Consider the following 15,986-nt stretch of genomic DNA (forward strand, 5'->3'; position numbering starts at 1 on the left):
CACTGTGAGCTACCTGTCCAGACATAACCCAACACTGCCCTTCCTTCTGCTCCAAAGCCAACAAATCTTAGTGGCATGTCTCATCACATCCTTGCACAAGGCTCCACCATTTACTCTTTTCCATATTGCCATTACTAACAGTCCAATGGTCCAAATCACACTTCACAGACTGAGCTTCCCCCTGACCTTCATTTAACATGGACATTCTTACTGAGATATCTAAAGGCTGAAAATTTCCTCCTCTTAACCCTTCTGAAGATATGAAGCAAGCAGAGTACGAGACCCCTCGTGGAGCTGCTTTGCCTTGTGCAGTGATTGACAAGACGTCAGTTTTCAGTAAAATGCTGCAGGAGCCACAATCAAATGCACTATTCCCACAGTAGTTCTTGTTCCAAATTACATCAGTGCAGTTGAGACACAAACAATGGGAATACTAAATGGAGCCATGTTGCTATGTTGGAGACAGGGAAGGAAAAAATAGCAAGACCTGCCAAATTAAACAAAAAAACTGTGAGAGAAAGAGTATTTGCTACTAGGTTGCTACGGGTACATTAATAACAGGAGATAATAAAAACCATGTAAACAATTAAAAACCTAACAGGAAAGCCCAGGAAAATCTGATAATGGTCTCTGGGAACATCTCAGTAAATGCAGGTAGTTGATAGCAAAAGGAATCATCTTACGGAAAAGATACACCTGCTTTAATAATTTTTTATTGAATGATACTTGAATGTGAGCCTACAGCAAAAGGAACCAACACTTTTCTATTAGCCTCTAAAGCAGGACTGACTATGACTTTTTTTTTCCTTGAAGTACATCCAAAACCTCACACCCATTCCCTTTTAATGCTCAGACCAACACAACGCTGCGTTTCAGCCAATAAAAAGCAAAAACTCTGGATGCCCGAGGTTTTTGGAGCCTTGTGAAATGAAAATTAAAGAAGTAGGTGTCAAAACGCCTTTAAGAGATGGAGTCTTGATCCCCCTTGTGTAAATTACACTGACCTCTTCCCTGAGGGCTTGTAAGAGCCCACTGTGAACATCCACCACCAAGAAAACCCAATCCTCACTAGTGATGGACGAGGTGTTGGTACAACACACTTTATCCAGAATTACATTACATTAAGAAACTGTTCTTAAAGACTCTTAGAAGAAGGATTTGGGGATTTTGTAAGCAAATGACAATTTGCGTCCTGTCAGATGCATTTTTGTGCTCAGCATCCAGCAACCCAAAGTCATCACAAACTGGGTCAAGGCAAAGAAACCCCGCAATTCCCCATCCACAGCAGTCACTCACCTTCTGGGCCGGTTACTTCAGGCAAGTGGGTGAACTTCTCGTTGCAATAGTTGCCCTCGCAGCAGCAGAAAAAGACTTGAGGGTTTTCTTCTGTGGCTACACACTCCTGCCTGCGTCAGGGAGGGACACACACAGCAGCAAAGGGAAGAGAAAAACAACGTCAGCCAACTTGCGTCTTCAGGAACAAACACAGACATCCCCAAATTTGTCTTCTCCACGTGCCTTGTCCTGCTGGCACAGCCTGGCAGGCTCTGCTTACAGGAAACTCAGCACTCACATATCCCGGTGGATAGCAAAGACCCTTGAAAAGGCCATAAAGGAAACAAATGCTTCCATATGTACTAAAGACATTAGATGGCGAATAATAAATAACAGCAGGCTCCGCTAAGTGAATGAGAAGCAGAAAAACAACAGAGAGGTGCCTCGCATCCTGAGTTGTGCCTCTCCTGCAGCCTGTACCTATGCTGCTAGGGGTGAGAGGTGTTTGAGCGTGCAATTAAAGCTTGTGCCATAAAGCTCGTATGAAGAGGGCTGAGCTAAGCCTGCTCTCACTGGCGTTAGCATCCCTAACTGTACACGCCGCAAGACACCTGCAGTGCCTCTGATTGCTGAAGGCAGGAGGGAGGCTGGAGGTTTGTTGTTGCGTTGTTTTTTTTTAAGTTTTATCTTCAAGTGCCATCTCCTTCCCCTTTAAGAAAAAATCCTATACCTGCACGAAAGCCTTTAAGGAATTCAGGTTGCAGCCCTCACGTTTCTAATTTCCCCTTTATCAAGGCAGCCTCCTCGGCGCTGAGGTTTCCCTCCCCATTTCACGAGGCGTTAGGGGGCTTCCACGTGCCAGAGCAACTCCACTTCCCCCCATCCTCCCTCTCCCACAGATCGATGCAGAGAGATGATTTCTGCAGGGCTCCAGCAGTCCTTTCTTTCTGTCTCTTAAATACCCACTTCCCTTCCCTGCCACTTTTCGCGGCGTTGCCCTCTGCTTTTAGTTATTCCGCTCGCAGAGCCGCTCTCTGCAGAGAGCTGTATCAAACTATTTCCTGAAGACCGGCTAAATTATATGCATAACTTCCTTCCTTCAACCACTCGGAGGAAGTAGCAAAACAATCATATGTGTTTGACATTATTACTCATTTATGAACCCATGCCAAGCCTCCCTTTCTGTGGTATCGCTGACATAATGCCACGAGGAGGATGGAAAGGGCTCTCTTAAATCGCCACGCAGGGTAGTTGTCAGAACTTTATTCCTTTCGGGGAAAAAAAAACAAGGCAGTTTTAGCTGAAATGCCTCATGCCAGGCCTCAGCTGGGAAGCACTTGGTTGGTTCGGGGGGCTTTTTCTTTTTCAACTTCAAAGCAGAAAGCAGCTATTTGAGTTATTCAAATGGACACAGATATTTCAACAAGTTAAGCAATGCTTCCAGATGTTTTTCCTTGAAATCAGATAACAAGCCATTTGGATTTAAAAGCATCGGTATTGGAGTCTTCAATAGCAAACACATCCTTTGCTAAATCTGTTGGTTAAGAAATCAAGCTAATGAGTGAAAACAGCCTGCTCCACATCTGCAGTTCATTATCCCCGTCTTTCAGTTGGTGCGCGCTCAGGGCAGCCATCCAGGTACATCTGACATGTTATACTTAGCAAATATTAGAAATGATACAGTGGGAGAGAATGACACATTTTTCTACGGCAGCGAGAGCACGTTTCGAGGCAGTTCACGTGCTCTTCAAGGGAATGTGAGCACGACCTCTCCGGTGGGGCTGTGTAAATAAACAAATAGCACCCGGTTGATTTTTAACCAGTCCCTTTCCCCTACAGCCTTCAATGCCGCGTTCTGGTTTCCTTATTATAAAGAGCAGAGGAAGGAGCCCTCATCCTCAGCATCCTGACTGCTGCTGCCCTGCATTTGTCACCTTCCCGTGACACAGTTACATGCTTGCCTTGTAACACCAAGTGCTGCCAATGTGCTAAACCCAGAGATGCTGCAGGAGGACCCAGCAGGGCTGTGTACTGCATGCAGGGGACACTGCAGGGAGCTCCAGGTGCATCGCCCAAGGAGCTCAGCACCCAGCAGCTCAGCATCCAGCACAAAGGTGCCGCAGACGAAGACAGGAAGGGCATCAACACAGCACTGCTGATTGCAAAAATCATCTTTTAAGCTGTTTTTGCCATTGTGGGATGCGACGCTACCTGCATGAAAGACTGAAGAGGGCACTCAAGGGAAAAAGAAAAAAAAAAAGACTCGATTTAAACAGCCCTTATTTAATTAAAGCTAACCTTTATTTCAAATGCTGCTTTCAACACTTGCACTTGTTTGCTAATTCTCAGAACATCTTTTAGCTCTGCCCTGAACTGCGACTTTGAAGAATCGGGCTGCAGGATAATGGATGCTCAACCCCAGGGCTGAGAAAAGGCTTGTGAGGAGCCCTGGAAACTTTTTACCGTTGTAACGGAGCAACACATTATGACAAAGATTAAGAAGCACTACATCCCTGCACGGAGGCTCTCAGTGACAATACCAGTGTCACTGCGAACGAAAGCAGGCACTGAAAGGAGAAATCTGTTTACAGTAAACACTTCTGCTTGGAAATACCGAGCTAGAGTGACTTTCTGTTCTCAGGAGAATTGGCATTAAAAAAACTAATGGGCCAAGAAGGATTGATTTATCAGTTAAAAATAAAAAGTTAATTTTATACGGAGCCCAACCCTGCAACCGGCAAGGGAATAGGTGTGGTAGGAAAGAAAGCCTAGAGCTAGTAAGAGAAGGAAGATGAGGAACTAACTCACAGCTGGGACATGCCAAGACAATAGGCACAAGACCAGGGACACCGTGCAATGACTAAGGAAAACTTCCAGCCATCGGACAGAGCTGGTCCCAGCTAAAGCCGACAGCTTAGGACCTGGTGTCCTAAAACCTTTAGGATTGGAAGCTAGAAAAACGATGCTGTGATTGCAACGAAGGTGACAGCAGCTTATGCGGGTGTGACACTGAGGGAAATCATTGAATTTTGTATTCTGATCCTCCTTATTGATAGAGCTGGGCTTTGTTTGGTTGGTGTTTGTTGTTTTGTTCTCGCTTTTAACAGAAACGCTGCCTGAGCTCTGAACTACTGAGCATTGTCCTTTTGAACCGGGAAACTTCAGAGGGCCGTTTTCTTCAGCTGGAGTTATTTTCCCCTCTGTAGAATTGCATTAAGGGAAATGAGAAAAGACTAGCTTATTCTCCCAGCTATTTAATGAGGCTGGAGCCTTCATACTACAAAGCTGCTCTGCTTTTCAGCTCGTTACTTGCAGCAACACGCAAACATGAGCGTTACTTTTGCTGTCCCACTCTTTCTCCCAGCCTATCTCTTCGCTCAGCCGAAGAACAGCAAAACTTTTTGCAACATCACAAATGCCAGAATATCTCAACCTCTAAACACCCCCAGATATCTGTGTGTTTTTTTTTTTTTTTTTTCTAGAGAGATCCAAATGATTCCAAGTTTTCCTTTGTATCGCCAAATGCTCTTGGAAGAACATATTGCTCTTCATTTGATGGTACAGGACACGTTTTTCAAAGCATGCCAGAATTATCAAAGCTTTGCTAAGGGAAAGAAGAAAGAAAAAAAAAACACCACACAACAAAAAAACTTAAAGTGCATTTTGCAGCCTCTATTTAGAAACTAAAGTGACAATTTTGAGAGCTGCATTAGCAACAGAGGTAATTACTGGGGATGAATGGGCCAATTGACTTGGACCTGCTTTCTTTTCCTCGATGCAAAAATCACAAGCTTTTGCACTTAGAGCAACAATTAAACCTGCCTTCAGGGAAACCAGTTAGGCTATTACCTGTCGTAACAGTTGAAGTCGTCTAACCAGCAGCCTTTCTTCACCAGCTCGATGGATCCCGAGTTGTTTCTCCAGGAGGCGTAGCAGTGGAGCCGCTTGTCCTTCTCCCCCTCGCAGCGCTCCACGCCACTCTGGTTGGTCTTCTCCAGCTCCCAGTTGGCGTTGTAGTAAATGCATTCCCTCGTCTCCGCCTCCCCGTGGCCTGGTCCTGCAGCAAAAGTCAAAGCCCAAGCATGTTCAAGCACAATCATTCACAGATCTCGGGAGGCGCATCTCCACGGGGCCTTGCTTTGGGTGACGCACGCGTTGGTATTGAACTACACGTGCCATAGACATGAACTTCAGCACAGCGTGTTCTCCTTTGCCAATTTGAGGTGGAGAGCAGGGATCAGGTTGGCCTCAGCTCACACCAGGAGCCTGTGGTGAAGTCAAGAGCCCCACACAGACCCCAAGGTCCCCTCTGGCCAGTGCCTCAACCACAGGTCCCTAGCATGGGGAGGTGGCACGGCAATCCACACTGTGTTTTTTAACCACAGAAGGCCTGGTTAGGAAAGAGAACCTCCCAGAGTGCTGCTTGCCACGTGCTGGGCTGCCACACAAGGTAGTTACAGCCTCCCTCTCCACTGCTATTTCAAGAAACACCACCTAAAAATAAAGAGTTTATTATGCGGGTAGGACGTAACTGGGAATGGAGAATATTCATCCTGGAGAGCAGGGCCAGACCAGTACCCAGTCCTAACCTTAAATCCCATTTCAGGCTTATTTCACTCAGCCTTCAGCAAAAGCAACTCCATTCCCCGAACGACTTTGGTCACCCCACATGAACCTCTGGCTACCACAAACCAAGGACTCTCCCTGTGTTTTTACTCAACTTTGTATCAAAGGACCAAGGAGTTTCTGCAGTCCCTAAAGTGAAGCAATTCCTCCACAGCCATCAGACTGCAGAGCAGAAACACAATTATAGATACACCAGTTTAAAAAAGGAGTTAAGCAAGGACATGGTGATATCCGCATGTGACATAATTTGTCTTAAACCTTAGAAATCCTCTCTTTATTTGGAAATACTCTGCACCACAGCATTTTGATGATTTGTTTAAAACGAGTGGAAAGAAGGAAACCAAACACACGAGATGTAAGCAGATAGCCAGAAATAGCACCACGAAGCGCGTGGCTTTGCGAATCCTGAGATGTCCTGCAGCCATCTGCCCTTGGGATCACCCATCCAAGGCAAGGTCAGACCTGGCTGTTACACTGATGGATCGCAATCACAAAAAAATGTTGGTATCCCAATAAACTGTGTTGACAATTGGGTAAAAAAACATGAATGGGTCCCGCAGGATGGTGAAATGAAAGTGCTGTGCTCCCAGAATAGCCAGAGCTTTGCAAACCGCAGAACTACGCTTCTGGCAGGAAAATTTTGCAGTGTTTTTACGACTCTGCCTTCTCCCAAGGCTGTGTGTGCAACTTTTAATGTTGGGTTTAAGGCGGTCAGGGCCACGTCTGGATGATCTAAATGCAACCTCATCTCTGATTCTTGCTCTACGAGGCAAAGCAGCCACTTCGGAAAGGTCTCTAAAAGGTGATTCAATTTGACTTTCAGGAGACATGGAGCAGCGAGTGGCTTACAGCTGGCAGAGGAAACACCCAGCCAGGCATGGGCACCAGCTCCTTGCCTTGATGGCAATCAAGCTGTCGATGCAGCCTTCTGCTGGCCACAGGCAGCAGGTAAGGATTGCACAGCGTCACAGCATCCTGCAGCTTGGAAAAGATCTTCGAGCTCATCAGGTCCAACCATTGTCCTGACCTACTGAGTCCCGAGACCAAACCACATCCCTTAGTGCCACTTCCATATCTCTTAACACCTTCAGGGATGGGGACTGCACCACCTCCCTGGGCAGCTTGTTCCAGTGCCTAAGCACCCTTTCCATCAAGAAATTCTTCCTAATGTCCAATCTAAACCTCCCCTGGTGCGATTTGGGATCACTTCCTTGCATCCTTCCCTTGTCACTTGAGAAAAGATGACCCTGTACAGGGCAGAAGCATGACCACAAGTGTGACTACAAGAAATGTGACCACAAGAAGAGTGACCACAAGAAGTATGACCACGGTTCCTATATGGGCTGGGGGTGATGTGCCCAGCCTGCTCCCGGTACCGACACACCTGGCCTCAGCGACGGGTAAAATTTTTGTGGTATGGAGCAAACCCATCGGACTGGAAAGATCTCTCTGCATTTTGAAGAGGTGTTCGATTCCTCGATAACTCTTTTTTGGGAAGAATGTTTCATCTGCATCGTGGGAGAGACTGGAAGGAAGGAGGGGTACGAGCAAGTCATAAAGCTGACTTCAGGAACTGGAAATTATATTCAAAGCACACACGAACAAGAGCTCAATTTCAATAGCACCTGCAGGTTTTATCGGCACTTGCAAAGCTCCATCTGAGTTTTCCTCTGACAAGTTGCTTACTATAATAAAAACAACCTACCAATATCCCTCAACACGGAACAGTGTCAATATTGACACTCCTTGTTAAAGCCTTGATATTTGTTCTGCTGCTACTTACGCTGCGCTTTGTTAGGGCAGATTAAGCGTTTTTGCTAAATAAGAGTTAAATCAGCAGGAAAGCGAGGGAGCATCGCCTCGTGTGCAGAGGGGCTGATGCCTTTTTATTTATAAAGGAATGAGTAAATATCTTAGCTTCATTGTAATACTTAACATGGCTTCCAGCTGATACTTGCTGGAAATTGGTCCATTCCTCGAATCCCATTTTGTGACATCGTTCCCATCAGCGCAACCCAAATCCTGCTTCTGCACTAGATGGAAATTTCCTCTCCCTCCCCCAACCAAATCTCCCAGAAAGGAGGAGATTTAATGAACCACTTGCCTGGGAAGCAGCCCCAAAATCTAATCCCAGCTCAGCTACCACTGTCTGTAACCTCAAGCAATATCGGGCAGCCTCTGCTTTCTCCACCTGGGCCGATGCAATGCACAAAGCTGCGGGGAGATTTGAGGTTTCCACTGTGCTTTGAAAAGAGAAACTTCAGCCCGCTAAATCCTGAGCTCAGCCCAGGCTCCCTTCCCCCAAGACAGTTGTCTTTTCTGGAACAAGTTTCAGATTAAGAGTACGATCTGCTTGCAAACACGCAAAGCGAACTCTGCAAACAGCAACCGCGCCAAGAAAACGGCCTTTCGCAGTTTTTTCCCCCTATCAAAGTTGAACAAAAGCACGTACAAAGTTTGGGATGGATGACTAAATACACGTACGTTTCCCTTAACGCCGCTCTTAAGGATGCTCGCCTTCGGGAGACGCTTTAAAAATCCCGTGTGTTTGCTACCTGCTTTTAGATCTTCTTAAAAAGCCCCTTGGTGAGCATCCCCAGCCTGCTAGGTGCCTGGAGTTGCAGGAAACCCTTCTGCTTGTGCCCGAGAAGGTCTCAGCATGAAGGACACAGCTCCAGGAGCGGCTGTTGATGTGCCCGCTGCTTCGGCTCATCAGGAAACCCTCTCACCTTGCTCTGGGATGGATCAGGCAGAGAGCAAAGTTTGCAGCTGGCCACCTTATCTGCATTTGCTGTGTTAAAAGCCCCTTGAAATGGAGGGAGGGAAGGGTTCAAAGTGGGTTTTGTCCCTCTGAGGTGGGGTAAGAGGAGGAAACCTCTGCTCCTGCTTCTTCAAGGCATGAAGGTCTTGCTGCCTCCTGTTTCCCCCTCGGGTCAAGGACACATACCCAATTCCCCAAAACCCCATGAGGTCTGCAAGAAATGCCAGGCTGGAAGCTGCTGCAGCTGAGCCATGCCCTGCTGCTTGCTTCAAGCTGAAAGAATCAGAGGGTTTTGCCCCAAAATGGGCAAGGGAAGCACTTTTCTCCTTTCACCTGTGCACACCTGATGCAACGAGGCTTGGCTTGGAACACCGGCTTCCCTTTGTGCACAGCAGCACCAGCTGGTTTTAACACCACAACCTACAAACCCCCGTGTAGGGAATAAAATCTCGAGCCCTGCTTGAAGTCGAAGAATAACGAAGAATTAAGGCTTTGCACCAGCGGCTTGGTTTCTGGCACCCTGCTGCACCAAGCTGGAGCTTCGGGGACGATGCAGCACGGCTTCTCCCCAGCCTTCCCCAAACAGAAGCTGTGCACAAACATCCTCGAAGCACCACCCAGCCCAAACAACACCCAGCACCCCAACACTATGAGGACAGAGGGAGCCCACCCACAAGCACCCGAATTCAGCCCTGAGAAGCTGTCATCAGGCTGATTCCCTCAGGTGGATTTTCTGCTCCAAATGAGCCGAGCATCACCAGGGTTTTGCCTAGCAAGGCCCCCAGCATCCATCTGAGGCAGGTAATGATGGAAGAGGAGCTGTGCGACACGGGAGGACCACGGGAGCACCTGGGAGCCGCCAGGCGCACGGGGAGCTCATTAAACAGGGTCCTCCTGACCCGCAGGACTTCAGCCTTGGGACCTTGTTGTTGATCTGAGACTCAGGCTCTGCTCTCTTCATTTGGAGCTGCCGACAGATCAACGGGGCTGTGTCATTATCCGACAGCCGCTAAATTATAGCCAGGATCCTGTGTAGCAGCGCCGGGTCTAGGTGTTAGCAGTTGCTGGGCTCCTAACTCATAATTAGATACACAGGGAATATCTTCCCCAAGGCTGAAGGCTGCTATAAATCTCAGCTCCTTATCTCTGCCTGCCCCCTTTTTAAAACCTAAAATGAAAGTATATACGAGAAGATGGGATGTGTCAAAATAGTCTGCATAAACACGGAGTGATTTCCCAGACAGTCTGTTTGCCTAACTGTCAAAACCACCGGGCTTTATACATGAAACTGTGTATGCAACTGAAGTTATTTGCAAACACTTAGTTATGTCCCTATATAGCTATTTGTACATGTAATTTTATAATATAAAATGACAGAGATTGTACACCGAATTGGGGTAATTGCCCTCTAATTTGGAGGGTAATTGCATGTAGCAATTAAGCAACTGCGGATGCATTCTTGCATGTGTGATTATGAAAGTCGGGCCCTTTGTTTGAGGTTTGGTTTTGTTTCCAAGAGCTATCCCTCCACCCACGGCACGGTTTGGGCAGGCAGGGGACTGTGAGGCTGCTGGGCACTCACCTGGCCACGTGGCATCCTCCGGGGTGAGCCACTGCAGCGCGGGCACACGCACGCCCCTTGCCCTTGCTCAGCACCCACAGGGATGCTCACCCAGCCACCAGGGCTGCCTTTTGGCACAGGGACATCATCTGGTTGAGGATACAAGTGTAGAGCACACCAGGAGGCATTGGGTGCAGGAGGGAAAGGCAATGAAATAGGGCTGCTGCCCCCAAACTCTCCCCGCCCCAGACACCAGCCCCAAACTTTCACGCTGGTCTGCAGTTTAAAGGAACTCCAGTTGTTGCTAGCATTTCAGATCACAAAACCAAGCCAGGGGAAGCTTGCAACTGGAAAAGTTTGGAAAACGTTGCTCTAGAGAGACCACCCAGTTGCATCTCTGCAGAGCCTATAACGACTCCACAATTAGTACGTGGTGCTCCGGCGCGTATTCCCCGAGCGCAGTGATTTCATTCCTGCCGTCCTTAAATAATAGGTCAAAATACATTTTTAGGCAAAGCATCAAACCAGTGATGACATCTGTGGTTAAGTACGTAACTGTGCGTGAGGATTTAAAGATTCCTGCTCGTATCCCTCGCTCTTTACCAAAGCTTTGAATCGGTGAGGCCCCACGTACCAGAAATGAGCCAAAATTTTGCTGTGCCCCTGGGGACCCTGGGGCTGGCAGCCCAGCCCCATGCCCACAGACACCCAGGAGCAAGCCCCAGGTTCAGCCCTTCCAGGTAGCTGGGTGTGGGAGATCCTCCAGGGCAGTGCCTTGACTAATTAAAAATCCTGGTAAAAAATCAACTATTTCAAAACGTTTTGGCTCTCGAGCTGGCTCAGGTAAAAGCAGCCTGTGCAGCACTGAGAACATAACGCCAAGGGAGGATATTACTTTGAATTCTGTTTTCTGTCAATAGATTTGGCATATCCCACGATAAAAGAGCTTCAAGTTTTCTAGTCAATCAATGGCTGTTAATCTATTATCTCAGCATCTATCGCCATGGTAACCTGCAATGATGCCATTGACAACCAGTCTCAAAAGGACAGGAGGCTTTAAGTCATTTTCTTTTAAAATTAAAAAAGGAACTTTAATATTAAGAAATACATCCTCCCTGCTCACCAGGGATGACAACTCAGGGCTTCTATATTCACACCATGAGTCACGCTTCACAGCTTCCACGGACATCTGTGTAGCAATCCCCTCCCCATATATCTCTTTTTTAACTTGGGCTTAAGTCTGTTAAAAGATAACAAGGAAATTATTTAAAAGAAGTAGATCTTTATTACAATTTCCCCCCAAACTGCTAGTTAAACCTGTTTTGTAAAATAGAAGGAGCACGCTTTAAGACATTACCACCAACCAGGGGAAAAGATGCAATAAAGATTTAATCCTTCTGAATGATTTCCCTGGTATTTTAAGTCAAAGAGGGTGGGTAGAAAAAGGACTCAGTGAAATACAGAGCGCGCGCGCGCACACGCGTGGCCGGTGAGATTAATCTCTTGGCCCAAAGGGGAGGATCGGGCAGAAAAAGGCTTCGTAAATCATTTCTCCGGCCAGGCAGAGGGATCCAAGGAGGTTTGGCCAGGTCAGCGGCTGGACTGGCGTGCAGCAGGACAGAAACGTTGCCAGCAGTTAATCAATTTTTGGAAGCAGTGTGTTGTTTTTTTTTTTACTTGAACTCAGCTGGTCGTTCCTATATTTTATCTAAAGAAGAGATCATTTTAGTTAGCCATTAGAAAAATCCTATTTTGTACCATTTCGGTTAAGGACAAAGCCAAAATGTAATTAGATTTCTCCCTTTGCATTGCTAACTGTATCTGTCTCCCCAAAAAAGGTTTTAGTTCTTTAATAAAGCCATCAGGGAGATCAATCAGAAGCATTTAATGCCATGGTGCTTCTGCAGTTCATGTTTAAATGCACTCGGGGTCACAAACGAGGCAATTTGGACAGCAGTGCTCAAACTGGATTAGTAATAACACACAAAAAGGCCCAATTTCTTTTTCCTTTTTTTTTTTTTTTTTTTTAACAGACATGCACACACTCCTCCGCTGCCCACAGGAGGATAAAAACAAAACGAAGCCAGCCTCAACCAACGCGGCATTACGCACCGAAAACCTGAGCTGGGCTCCTTGTCCCCAACGTGCCACCTCCCCAAAGGACACCTACATGTCCAGGACCCTTGCCACAAGTCAACCAGGAAAATGCCAACCCTATCTCCACTGACCCCTTTCCACCACCACACTTAAGGAAGTGCCTTGCTTGCTATAGGATTTCCATAAAGAAGAGGTTGTTTTTTTCCCTTATCCGTGAGATTTTGAACAAGCCTATCATTTTTTTCGGTATTTTTTTTTTTCTTAAATTCAAGATGCACATTTGTAAAAGCATTAAGCAGACAATTTATTTGCCTTTGGATGGCAACAACTACTCTCTGGCATGAAAAAGGACCCTCTTGGGCTACACGTTGTGCAAATAACCTACTGAGAAGGTTGTGTCAAACCCCAAACTCTGCAACCTCGGCGAGAAAATATTAGAATTTAATGACAAGATAAAGATATTTCCAACTGCGCTCCTAAAAATCAAGCAGAGGGCAGATTTTGACCAGATGCCACAAATCACTAAGTAAAATATGCAGCAAATTCTGAAATGACATTTAAAACAAAATCGTTTGTTCTCTCCCATTCTCCTCAGGAGACAGCATGAGGTCTCAAAAGAGCATGGGAGGAGGAAGTGAAATCATGTATGTTCATAAATATTTTCTCCTCGCACACCAAAGTTTTGAAAAGCATTCAAAGCAAGCCTACAAAACCAATTTCCTTCGAGGCAAAGGGATGAGGATACGGGAGCATCTCCTTGTGGAATGCAGAGACCTGAAGAGTGATAACCACGTGGTGATACCTTTCCCGGTCCTTCTACTCCATCCCACCACCTTCATCCTCCCATGCTGCTGTCACCTGCAGAAATGCCCTTTCAGAGCTCCTTATTTATAAGATCTTCTCTAGGCAGAGCCCGATGTGTCTAGCACACCATACACACCTAAAATAATGTTGAAACTGCGCACCTGGGTAAGCCACCGAGAGTTTTGGTACCCAAAGAGCAGCACCTCGATTCATAATCTACACGTGGTCCTCCGAGATTTATCAGCAGGGACATTTCAAATATGCTTTAAAATGTGCTGAGTCTACTAAGATTGGGCCCCAAGTGCTTTTCTATTGATTCTGCTTGACATTTCCAAATACCACAATTCCAAATTTAATTCACTGGTAATTGGAAAAACTGTAATGCATGTAAATGGACAAGAAGATGTTGGAAGTCCAAAAGGTCAGGCATCAGGAAAGCATGCCCCCAAGAACTAAATGATGTTTGTTTGTCTTCTTGTCACCCTCTTCCACTTGAATGATCAAAACTCGGAGTTGGGCAGTTTTCTCAGCAGGATGGAGGAAGAATGAAAATAAAACAGCACAATCTTTCTAAACTGCCAGGACAGGGTTCAAAATCACTGTTTTAAACTCCATCATTGACGAAGATCCAAACGTACCCTAGAGAGGACTCACTTTATCAGCAGATTACACAAGTGAGTGGTAGACTCATGAAAGAATTAATCTCACAACTCTTTGTCACTGGAAGATTCTCTCTGCCTGGAAATCCAATTTGTAAGGTTACCCCCCTGCTCCTCCATGGCTTTACAGGTATTTAGCTTCTCCTTGCCAGCCAGGTGAAGAAAAGGCATGGGAAAATTAAAAATTTTACCAGATTTCCTCCTTTCCAATGTATGAGGTCCAATCTCAATTCTAGCCTGATCATGAACATTTGTTGGCTGATCCAGAGCCTCAACTGAGCTGCAGCAAGGGCCACAGTTCCCAGCCTGCTTGGATTTCATGGTCAATGTTTTGATGGGTTATTAAGCCTTTGGGGCAAAGACCATACTCATACGAAATACAGAATGACAAAATTCCCATATTTCAATAAGTTCTAAAGAATAAAATGCATAAGTTTTAGCTGCTGGTCCTACCTGCAACCACCAGTGTGTGAGCGATCACTGATGCTCTGACGCCCTGGTAAGTTTAAGCTCAAAAGGTAAGAATACAACCCAAGTACAGTGCACAAACAAGCACCAGCACAATTTATAGTTTATATAATTTATAACTGATGAAGGACAAACACACGTTACCACATCCCAGTCAGAGTTTCCCCAGTTCTGCCCACAGCAGTATGAAAATAGGTGATAACTCCTTGAAGCAAGCAACATTTATTACACTACTTACATCATTCTACTTTTGAAAAAAAAAAAAAAAAAGGAAACAAACAAACAACAACAACAAAATAACAACAACAACATAAATATGCTGACTTTTGAAAGCCTTTTTCCCAATACACTGGTATTTCAAGAGTTAACAGGCTTCAGCCAAAGACTGAGAAGGAGGCTGAACCTAGGGAGAAAGAAAGGGGAGGCAGGAAGAAAAGCCACTCTCTAGCCTTTGCAGTTGCACACTAGCCTTAAGCCCTCCAAAAGGAAGTAAAGACATTCCTAAAATTCTTCACAGGATGAGAAGCAAGTTGTCAGCTGAATCAGAAGTCCATTTCTCCAGTCTTTATGCTCCTAATGGCAAATCCCACATGAGCAATTTCAAAAGCCTCCTTTACAATGGAGTATCTCCCAAGTGACTACAGCACATCTAGGACTTGTCTCGTGTTTACAGAAATATACCTTTCTCCTTTGGGCCTATTGAAAAAAGCAACCATCAAATGACCTGAGGAAGGAATGTAGCACAATCCAATAGCATCATGCAATTTCCAGTGATTGTTTCTGTTACAATAATGAAAGGCACAAAAGAAACGGCTGGATAACTACAGCGAGTCTCTAAAGACAAGTTATACAAGAGATGCTGAAGAGTTATTATGTAAAGAGAGAAAAAAAAAATGAAATCACCTTATTAGCTTTTATCTTGATTACATGCAGTCACCAGCATCTGGATTGCACTTTGAAATAAATGTGTTTCTGAGCAGAGCTGTCCCAAAGAGCTGAAACTTTGCCTGTTCCAGAGGTGGAAAGCATCAAAATAACTGCGTGCTCTTGGGCAGGTACTCTCCTTCCTGGGGTTTTGCAGTGTTTTCAAGCCATAAGGAAGACTAAAACACTTTGGACCACTTTGGCATAGAAGTAGAAGCATTTACCTTCCATCCATGCCCAAGCTTTCCGGATGACACGAGCTCAATGGCTCCACCCCAGAAACTGCATGCATCCCCCTCCTGTTCAATTTTCTATTTAGATGCCCATTCCCACGGTGACTAAGCTCAAATATTGCATCAAATGACATTAAATAATATTATAGGATTCAGCAGTGTACTCCTAGATGACTTCCAAACCACAGATAGGTGTGGGAATCTCCACATCTCTGAAGCTGCTCCCACATATTCAGGTGCTGACATACGAGAACAAGGAGATGGAGGAGCTCTTCCCTGGGCACTTTCAGGAAAGCTATGAGTATTTGGAAGGATTTATGACTGGAAATGTAATGAGAACCCAGGTGGTGGAGGCAGATGAGTTGCTGAAAGGAAAACAACAGTATATGGTTGGTAGAATTGATGACACAACTGTTGCAGTGACAAGAGAAGGTTTTATCCCTGGTGATTCACATCATGTTGAGTGTTACTGGCACTGCTCTGATGCCAAAGTCACCCTCCTGGTTCCACCACAAGTCATCCCCCTGACTTGCCATGCCTTGGTTCCCCCATACATAAATAGGATGATCAACAGGCAT

General features: G+C 45.8%; 1 protein-coding gene across 2 annotated transcripts in view; it reads right to left on the reverse strand.

Annotated features, from left to right (window-relative positions):
* Positions 1-15,986, reverse strand: part of ACVR2B (activin A receptor type 2B) — a 95,770-nt gene that overhangs the window by 19,783 nt on the left and 60,001 nt on the right. For both annotated transcript variants that reach the window (XM_082752432.1, XM_082752433.1), the window contains exons 2-3: positions 5,125-5,332; positions 1,297-1,406 (exon numbers count right to left, since the gene is read on the reverse strand). In XM_082752432.1, the coding sequence (XP_082608558.1) occupies positions 1,297-1,406; positions 5,125-5,332 (318 nt within the window). The remainder of the gene's footprint in view (positions 1-1,296; positions 1,407-5,124; positions 5,333-15,986) is intronic.

Source organism: Aythya marila (genome assembly GCF_965140915.1).
Source record: "Aythya marila genome assembly, chromosome: 2".
Classification (NCBI taxonomy): Eukaryota; Metazoa; Chordata; class Aves; order Anseriformes; family Anatidae; genus Aythya; species Aythya marila.